Consider the following 10723-nt stretch of genomic DNA (forward strand, 5'->3'; position numbering starts at 1 on the left):
ATGATGTATGAACCATGTGTTTGTATGGAAGTCATTGTTTGTCAATAACATAGTGCTAAGAATGTTTGTGGGTATCATTGCTGTTAAACCTTCATGAGACTTCACTCGTCCTCCAGGGATGCCAAAGGGTTTAAAAGACTTGTTTCATATGCTAAATGCAACCGTCTCTCCCACGACAACGGATTTATGTTTCATTTTCTGTTATGCTTTTCCTTTTGTTTTGCTAAGGAACTACCAAAATGTAAGTTTGGGGGTATTTAATGAGTGTCAAATATTGTATATTTGGGCTTCTTAACTTGTATTTGTTAAACCCTTAACTTTGTTATTTTCTGATGTTTTTGGGTAATTTTGATGTTTTAGTGTTTTGCAGGTCATTGAGAGAAAACTGGGGTCTATGGGGTGGAAATTACGAAGAAATTGAAGAAGTGCATCTCTAGAAGTGCGCTTGAGCACAAGGAGACCGCGATCGAGCACACTCGTGCAATCACCCAAACGCGCAGCACCTAAGTGCTGCGCCGTAGAGCCCTGACGCATGCTCGAGTGCACTCGAGTGCACCTAGTGTGCGATCTAGCGCACCCACACTGACCTGGCAGTGCCAAAGCCCTAATTTTTTTATATTTATAGCATTCTTTTCTTTTGTAACATAGATTGAGAGGCGCCGTTTAGAGCAAAAAGTCAACTTGTTGTCGTTCTTGAGCCCTTGCTTCATTTTTCTTTGTAAGTTTTAGGATTTTTATGATTTCAATTCATATAACTATGAGTTTTGTAATCTTGAGAGGCAAAAACTGTAACGCCCCGATATTTGAACTAGCAAATATCGAAGTCGTGACGCTGCAACTTTAGAAAATACAATCTTACAGCGGAGTATGTATATTTTTTTCTTTTTCTATGACATAGGAATAACTTACACAACACAGTTGAGCTGACTGAAATACCTCGAGGTGATATATTATTAAATAAAATAGAAACATGGTTTTCATTACAACATATGTACACACTAGGTGTACCAAATATATGCCACAGACGGCACCTAAATTAACATAATAATATCTATTAAGTTTACACACATCACCATACATAATAAAAGCGATTAACATAAATGAGACTTGCTCCATAGAGTAAGCATAAATCCTGCAGCAGATGGTCTATCAACCATCAAAACCAGTAAAAGGACCATCGTCCTCACTTTCTATCCCTGCATCAAGATCTATGTAAAGATGACGTTATCATATTTATATAGGCAAACAAGTGAGTAATCTATTTTCCTAGATATAAAGACTAAAAAGACTAGTTTGAACAAATAAGATTAAAGACTAAAATATATAATAATGAATGAGTTGTGAATGCAGCGTAATGACAGATTAGTTTGTGTTTTATGATAATCTTTCTTCAGACCTCTTCTCATGAGCTCTCAGCCCGCTTACGTCCGTTATGTCCCTCACACTTTAGAGGTTTACCTGTTTGGTGCTGGCAACTACACCGCCCCAGCTTAGTTATATATTAGGCATGTTGGACGGTTATATACCCCCATCCACTGAGATACCGACAGTTCCTCGCGGCAATCCACCCAGCTTGTTCTTAAGGTGGCTATCTTATCAGCCCATTTTATTAGACACATTATGCAGCAGTTGTATTGCAAAATTATATCAATAAGACAAAATAAGAATTTCTATAACAATAAAACAAAGCTAGTACTCAGTAAGTATATCCATACTTACTCTCCTTAGTGTAGTATTCTGCTCCACTTCTGCATATAATACATACATACAAACAATACTTAGTTCATTCTCCAATAATATCATTGTTTAAAGACCCTCATCTTTTTATATTTATTTATTATCCGTCACTTCATCTTTACTTACTCATTTTATTATATTAATCTAAGATAATTACTTATAACTAGCTTTATGCCTGAATTCATTTTTGGTGACGAGGCTAATGGCCAGTATCACTAAATACAAACAAGTATTATAAATAATATATATAAAACATGACTCATATTTTGGAGATGAGACCAATGGTTCGTACCTACCAAAGTATGAATCAAAATTTAAATGACAATAAAAGAAATGACTGAATGTAAATACTGAATTCATATTTTGGGGATGACCGCCAAAAATATGAATTAAAATTTAAATGACATAAAAGAAATAACTGAATATAAATAATGCATATTTCGGGGATGAGATCAAATGGTCCTTACCGCCAGAAATATGAACAGAAATTTAAATGACATAAAAGAAATAACTAAATGTAAATAATGCATATTTTGAGGATGAATCAAATGGTCATATGAACAAAATTTAAATGACATAAAAGAAATAACTGAATGTAAATAATGCATATTTCGGGGATGAGATCAAATGGTCCTTACCGCCAGAAATATGAACAGAAATTTAAATGACATAAAAGAAATAACTGAATGTAAATAATGCATATTTCGGGATGAGATCAAATGGTCCTTACCGCCAGAAATATGAACAGAAATTTAAATGACATAAAAGAAATGACTGAATGTAAATACTGTAAAGTAAATAATATATAGATAATATTATAAGTCCTTAATTGATTTTGTCCACTAACTCTTTATTATTAATTCACTTGTATCCATTACTTTATTTTACATTATACGCTTATTGGGTCTTTAAACAATTAAATGAGAACAAGTGATAAAAGCAATAAATCATGATATTTATACAAGAAACACTTACCCAAAAATCCTTAGAAGTAAAACTCCACCAAATCTTCTCTAGGTAGCTAGTTTAGAAAAACATTTGAATACTACAAGAAAGATTTTAGGCTATATGGTTTTTGACTAGAACTAGAAATAAAATGAAAGGAGGAGCAAACAATTTTACTTGTTCTAAGATTGTAAAAACTTAAGTGAAAGTGAATTTAGCTAAAGCTCTATTTATAAGAGAATGAATGGTTAGGATTTATTTTTACACATTTGATCTAAGGGTTGAGATGTATTTAACCAAAAGAATGAACCTAGTCCATATTTCATGCTCTATACCAATTAGAATTTTCGTCCAAAATGAGGGCAGTGTATTCCGATCCATTTTTCAATGTCCAAATGTACTCCGATTGACATGAAATTTTGAGAGTAGATAGAGGACTCCGAGACAAACATTTTATATTTTTGGTTCGACTTCATCCGAGTTTGTTTGAGTCTATTTTTGGCCTATACAAAGTTTCCAATTCAACTTAGGCTTTAACTATTTTCATTCCCACTTGGCCACTTGCCTTATTAAATCATTATAATCATGATATTTACTATAATCATCATTACTAGAAGACTTTAAGCTTTCAACAAAGGTGGCTAGCCTTGGTATCTTTCTTTAGCAGTTTTAATCTCATTTAGACAGTATGAAAATTAAGACACTGCTTTTTAGGCTAAAAAAACTGAAAAGCTTCAAATTAATTTATGACTTCGCTAAACACCAATATAAATAATTTATTCACTAGATTGGGTTTGATTATGCCCATAAACATATTAGTGAAGCTAAATTCTTAGAATTGAAGTAATATACATAAGAGGTCAAAAATCAATGTAATATACCTTTAACACTAAGTAGTTATTTAATATCATTAATCCACATATCATTGTTCTAATTTATCGATTATATTTTTAATCTATTTAATATTATTTAAATAAGAGTTTTAAAATCTAGGTCGTTACAAAAACCTTCAACTAAGGTTGAAGATGAAGCCTCGTCATTGATAAACAATCATGTTCTTGTCGTTTTATGTACACAATTCGATTGCTTGGTTAATTTCATTTGATTGAATGTTGTGTCTTCTCTTCATGCAAAGTTTTATATTCGTTGTGTTTCATCCATGCATACATCGAATAATTTGATTGAGACTTATATCCATTGTGATTCGTATATCAAACGGATACAGTGGATGATCCTAATTGAATATTCGTTGTGATTCATTTAACGGTTGGATTCATCAAATGATTTAATATGCATGTTTACGAATTTTGAACAATGTATAAAGCTTATTGTTTGTCGGTTGTATGCATAAAATGCAAAAATGTGTTGTTTGATTAGGTGAGGTGGATTCGGAAAACCTTAGTGTTTTTCTATTAATTGTTTTTAATCATTTTAATTAGTTTATTTTATTTTGCACGACACAACTCGAAATTGTGGAACTAGGTTAAAATAGAGTTAGTTTAAATAGAAAATTGATTTTTGCAACATAACTTCCTGTGGTTCGACCTCGCACTTGCACGCACTTTACTACACACTCGTGCGCTTGCAAGTTAATATAATTTGCACATCACTAATCATAAGTGAGGCTTCATCTTAAATCTTAGTTGAAGGTTTTGCCTCTCATGGTATTGAAAGACAAAACAAGATTGATTGAATTCATACTGGAAAATTGAGTACTTACAAATATAGAATCACAAAGTTGAGATCCAAAAGCTAGGAAACCCTAAAACTCTCTTCTTTCTCCTTTGAAATCTTGAAATTTGGAGCCTCCCTAAACTAATACGAGAATTATCTATTTATAGGCCTAAAACTAGGGTTTACAAGTTGAATTAGAATAAAACTCGTTGCCAGATCAAACAAGTGCGCTTGATCGCACACTTGGTGCGCTCGAGCGCACTCGAGCATTAATTCCTCTTTGTGGTGCAAGCATGCGCGCGCGATGGGCTTTGGACTACGCGCATCTACCCTCAATCGTGGGGCGCTGGGCTCGAGCGTAGTATCTTGCGCTCGATCGTAGGTCTGTTGGCAGCATCTCCAAAGTGTTCAACTTTACATAAATCCCGCAGTTTTCCCATAGCAACCTACAAAACATTAAAGACATAAAACTAACCTAGAACATCAGATAATAACGCAGCTAAAGGATTAACAAAAGTAAATTAATAGGTCCAAATATGCAATATTTGGCACACATCACAAGTTAAGGGGCTTCAATGTGCAATATCCGGCGCTTATCACTTACTTTTTTAGCTGCATATTTAATGGAGAGGAGGATGACGCTTGTAATTATATATATATATATATATATATATGAAACCTCCCTTAGAAGTGCCTTAAAATTGCGACATGTAGCGTGAACCTATATTTTTTAATGAGTGAACCGGTTCTTTAAGTAAAATTGAACCTGTCTATATATAGATAATTGAATCAAGAGTTATATGTGTTAATACATTACTTAAAAAACCATAAATAGAATCTCATATATAGAAAAATAACCAAATAATCATATAAAAGCCGAAACCTCTTATGAGTGACTTAAAATTGTATCTACATCTTCTACCTAATATATACTTCGTGATTGTGTTTGTTGAAAATACAAAAAACAAATTTGCACCATCTCCAGAAACAGAAAAAACAGTTGTTAAGGAAGACTTCTATGCAAATTTCCGAAATTCTTATAGTAAGTGCATATTTTTGTCAATACTTGATCTTTTTCGCAAAATTTTTTTCATCATGACATTTATTTATTACTGTTATTTCTCACTAAGGTTTTCTTCTCTTTCTTTTTCTTTTTGTGCTTCTTAAGAAAAAGAAAAACAAGGCTCACATCTGTACCGAATTTTTTCCCCACCAAGCGTAAACATCCCATGCTACAACAAACACAAAGAAAATCCTCTTCGTCAACAAGGTTCTCTTCTCATTATTTTCTTTTTTTTTTTTTTTTTTTTCTCTTGCTTCTTTCTATTGAAGTGTTTTGATCACTATTTTCTTTGTAAATGGTTTTAATAATTGTTTTTATTGGAGTGTCATCTTATTGTACAATGCACGAACATAATTTACTTCATAAATAACCTTTTTTCAATTTAATTTTTTTTAAAAATCTAGACTTTGATAAATTATTTGCATAAAATTCAAAACTCCTCTTAGAAATGCCTTAAAATTTCGAAATGAGACGTGAAGCGTATTTTTTAGTGGGTGAACCGGTCCTTTAAGTAGTGAACCGGCTTTGACTAAAATTGAACAGGTCTATTTAATATATATTAATGCGTTTACTTAAAAACTCATATATAGAATCAAGAGTTATATGTATTAATACATTACTTAAAAACCCATATATATATATATATAGGATTTTAAAAGAAAATCATATATAGAAAAAAATTGTAGTATATAGAATCAAGAGCTATATGTGTTAATACATTACTTAAAATACCATATATAGAAACAAAAAAAAAAATGGGAGAACTTTACAACTTTCTAATGTGTTTTTATAACTACAAATACAACTTTTATAAAATGCATTTTAAACTGCTACTCTGATGAGAACACAGATTTTAACAAATTTTTATTTCTATGAATTAAACTAAAATTAAGGGTTGTATGTTTAATTGATTTGAATGTTCTATGTATGATTTATTTTTCATTTGTGTGATTTACTCAAATATTCAGGCATGTTTTGGAAGTGATTTTTCTACTTATGAAAGTAAAAAAAAAAAGGTGAAAACTTATTTGATTATTGTGTAGAAAGGAATATAAACACTTTTAAAAACACCGAAGATATAATTAAGCATTGAATTGAGATGATTTATTTGATTGCATTAAATATACAATAGAAATGCATTTTTTAACCTATAATGAAAAGTACGATGATTTAAAATTTTGCATTTAAATTATAATGAAGAATCACGCGCATGATGCAGGTTATGAGCTAGTATTCCTAATACTGGAAGTAAATGAATTAATGAATATTTAAGCACTCTGCGGAGTTAAATTTTTTTTTTTAAGCCTGCAGGCTTATTTTATATTTTGGCCAGAAGACGCAAACGGTTCTAATTGTGGTTACTTGGTCTTCCGCTACGTCATGCTTGCTATTTTAGGATTTTAGGCTAAAGAGAGGCTGTAGATTTGGAGGATTTGATTCTCTGATCCCAAATTTGTTCATCTTTCCCCCTTGTCCATATTATTTATCACTTAATTACTTTCTTAGATACATATTTAATGGGGAGAAGCATGGCGCTTGTAATATTCCTAATACTGCAAGCAAATGAATTAAGAAAGTGTGAAAGAGACATTGTGTTTAGCTGTAGATTTGGACTGAATCATTAAAGTTATTGTGCTAAGCTTCATTGACCTCTCAATTGTCATTGCTATCTTTATCAATTTTCTTAAAGTTGTGTATCTACCATACAATTGATCAAAAAGTTGGTGTTTATGATGCCAATGTGTTAGAGTTAGTATGGGTGAGCTTGATCCTCACAGCTTTAAGGCTTTCGATAGTTTCCATCCATCACAGCATAGTTGTCGTCTATGGGATTAATCAAAAGAGATCACTACGAGATGATATGCTTTATGATTGAATAGATGTGTGATTTTCACTCATAAAATCAAATAGTAATGGAATGCTGAAAAGAGCAGTCAACCAGAGACTAATTATAACTATAATAATCAAATTTACCGTTTATAAATTTACAATATGCATATGGTTAATAATAATAATAATAATAATAATAATAATGATGATGGTCATCTCTAGGCAAGGTGGGTAGAGTCTAGAGATGTATGTTAAAAAAGGTGAAAGAAAAAAGACAAAAAGAAAAAGGAAGGCGATGAGAGTAATAATTAAAGGGAAGCTAGCAAGACCACAAAGACTCTCCCATATTGGAAAAAAAGGACTTGGCATTATTATTATTAGTATTATTATTGGCATTATTATTTGGCGGTGGAATTGAGGAGGAGGTAGAATTGTATTGGCGCATTCTCATATGGACAACCTCAGCCTGTGCAATTGCCAATTGGGTTTGGAGGACGTTAACCTGCTGCTGGAGAGATGATATGGCTCCTACGCACCCGTACACTGGGTCTCGCACCCTTGCATTCGCTTCGTACACCATCGAACTCACCGCATCCCTGCGCTGTTCCTCTGCTAATTCCTGCTTATTCCTAACAATCAGTCTTTATCAACCAAAATAATAACTATTTGATATGGAAAGTAATTTTATTTATTAAATAATTGAGTATGTCATCCTGACATCATGATTGCACCACAATATTCATTAGTATGGATGTTATTGGAAGATAAATTAACAAGATTTTAATTTTAGTTGGAAAGAAGGAACCTCTCTCTCTCTCCAATTTGGAGCTATTATTCATGTACCTGTCTCTATCAAATTAAGTTACCCCATGATCTAAAGCAAAAAGCAAGACAAGATGATGGGGATACGCAAGCTTTCTTTTCAAATATTACGTATACAATATTAGCCAATAAGCTACTGATTAATGGTCGCAAAGTAGTCTTAAACGTACACTAATAATTAATTATAATTAATTCATATATTAAAATTAATCTCTCCTCCGCCTCTTGCAGCCTGTAGGAGTAAAGCTAATTTTCTGATCCGTTATTCTCTTTCATCTACTCAGGAATCATATCACTCCCTAAAACAGTAGCATACTTTTCAAAGCAAGAATTCCATTCTTGCTACTTACCTTGTGTGGGCTCTCCAACTGAAATTAACCACTATAACGGAAGTAAAGGCGTTATACCAAAATCAAAGATCACTTTTCACTTTTCTTTTCTTTCCCTTTATTTTTTGTTTTTAAAAATAAAAATTTCTTACTAAAAGATAGGAATAGAAAAAGCAAACAAACACCGAAAGTTTCTTCAAATTTATAAGAAGCGAAGACAAATAAACTAACTGATTATATGGAGTAGTATTCTATTATCTCCCAGAAATACGATCTAAATGCATGAAATTAATTATAAGGTCTAACAACATTAGAAATTAAATGAATTAAATTATTGAATAGAAAAACAAACAAAAAAAAGAATTAGTTTATATATGGGTATTAATACAAACTTATATTGGTCATCTGTTATTTTGAAATTCATAGGAAGGAGCGAATTATGATTCTGACCGGCCGGCATACTTGACAAATTGGCAATTTTGTATTCTTATCCATTTAAGCAAGTGGTATCACTTGGAAACACTTTTTTTTTTTTTCATAGACGTCATTTAGTAGACTTTTATACAAATGTTATATAATTTTAATCATGTAACAATAAAAATCAACCTTTAGATCAACAAAGTCTTGTGAAAATGAATTATTGGCATTTACTATAAACATGTTTTCTTAGATACACAAATTATAGTGATGTTTATGATAGGAGTTATTTTAAATAAGGTTGTCTACTATATAGGTTTCTCAAAAAGTGGCTAGAAAATACTAAAGCAACGTGTTTTGATTGACAAATGTTTTGAAAAGAGAATTCAAAACATATAAAATACAAATTTTAACAAACCGAGCCATAATTTTTTTATTTATTTTTTAATATATATTATGCATAGCCCTCTGCCTCGGCGTGGTGATAAAGCCATAATGTTTTAAAAAAGGTCAGAATATATGGCAAAAGCAAAACTTATTCCCAAACTTTGAGCAAACCTGATCTACTTTGATAGTTAATGTTATTGTTTGTTTGGCAGTCAAAAGTATTGTTTGTTTTCTTCCCCAGTGCGAGTTTCAGGAAGAAGCAGAAAGCAATTAAAGTAGTAACCATGGCCGCCCAGATCCTTAACTTTCTCTAAACCACTTTGTGGAGGGACTGACCAAGACAAAACGGTGTCCTAAAACTAAGGTAAATAGTTATCATTAAATATTGAGAATTTATGCAGAATTGTTGAAAAGTCTTTGAGATACCCAATAGCACTTAGTTAGCACACTTCTCCGAAAATGACTTGAACATAAATAATACAAGATACTGCTGCTATATACATATAAAAGAGTTATGTGCGTTACTTTATATATATATATATATAATGGAGAGAGAGGGAGAGAGAGAGAGAGAGAGAGAGAGGTTTTTGAGAATGGAACCTGCAACATCTTGTTGACATTGCTAGCTCCAAAAACTTTGTGTACACTTGCAAACTTCTGGGGTTCATCAGCTGGAAAATAAGGAGCAAACACACAATCCTGCGCACATCTCCTCCGTAGAAGCTTGCATGCTGCGCATGGTGACATTGCACCTTGCTTTCTACCGTTCTCCTTCATATTGTCCAAAAACCACTCAATTCCTACAATGTTTTAAACTACAAATTTAATTGAAAACAAAATTTAACAATAAGATCAGGAGATTCAGTGAAGATGGGACGAAAAGAAGGAAAGAAGAAAAAGAAGAAAAGAAAGAAATGAAAACTTGGACAAGAAGAAAAGTTGAGAAAGTGAGAGGAGAGGGGGGCTTGAAAGGAGAGGTCTCAGATGTTATATAGAGATGTAAGTGACAGCAAATCTTACGGAGGTCCCACAAAGAAGAGCCCTTAGATTTGCTTGACAAAACATCGCTGTTGATAAGATCTTTCGGCCCACATCAATGTTATAGTTTATGTCACTTTCTTTTAAAAATAAAATAAAATAAAAAAGCAAAAGAAAAAATTGAACCTCAGATGACCTTCAATTAGTAGAGCATTGTCAAATATATTTTATTGGGAAATGCTACGGTTTGTTCTCTGATTATCTTCGTGTTTTTCTGATCATATGTTAATATTATTTTTTTAAAAAGAAAACAATAAATTTATTCTTAATTTCTAAAAAAACATTTTAGAAAACAATATCCAAGCAAAAGTAAGAGCACACCAAAAAAAAAAAAAAGAAAGAAAAATCATTACATTTCTCATACTTATTTTAAATAATTACTGCTATCAAGTATCACCTACGATCAATTTTGATTCTACAACCCAATGCTTATTGTTTTATTCACTAAAAATGAAATTTGCTCTGCTTCTTCTTGGACTAA

The 10723-nt window shown here is 31.9% G+C and overlaps 1 protein-coding gene and 1 long non-coding RNA gene across 2 annotated transcripts; both read right to left on the reverse strand.

Annotated features, from left to right (window-relative positions):
• Positions 1–1064: 1064 nt before the first annotated feature.
• On the reverse strand, positions 1065–2773 carry LOC132176740 (uncharacterized). The gene is made up of 3 exons (XR_009439595.1): positions 2713–2773; positions 1720–1748; positions 1065–1208 (listed from the first exon to the last, which is right to left on the reverse strand). It is a non-coding gene; the product is annotated as an uncharacterized LOC132176740 (long non-coding RNA).
• A 4783-nt stretch (positions 2774–7556) lies between these two features.
• Positions 7557–10036, reverse strand: LOC132175880 (LOB domain-containing protein 4-like). Its single transcript, XM_059587964.1, has 2 exons — positions 9805–10036; positions 7557–7868 (listed from the first exon to the last, which is right to left on the reverse strand). The coding sequence occupies exons 1-2, from the start codon at positions 9979–9981 to the stop codon at positions 7569–7571; spliced, it is 477 nt and encodes a 158-aa protein (XP_059443947.1). The 5' UTR covers positions 9982–10036; the 3' UTR covers positions 7557–7568.
• Between the last annotated feature and the right edge of the window lie 687 nt (positions 10037–10723).

This window comes from Corylus avellana, chromosome ca3, assembly GCF_901000735.1.
Source record: "Corylus avellana chromosome ca3, CavTom2PMs-1.0".
Lineage (NCBI taxonomy): Eukaryota > Viridiplantae > Streptophyta > Magnoliopsida > Fagales > Betulaceae > Corylus > Corylus avellana.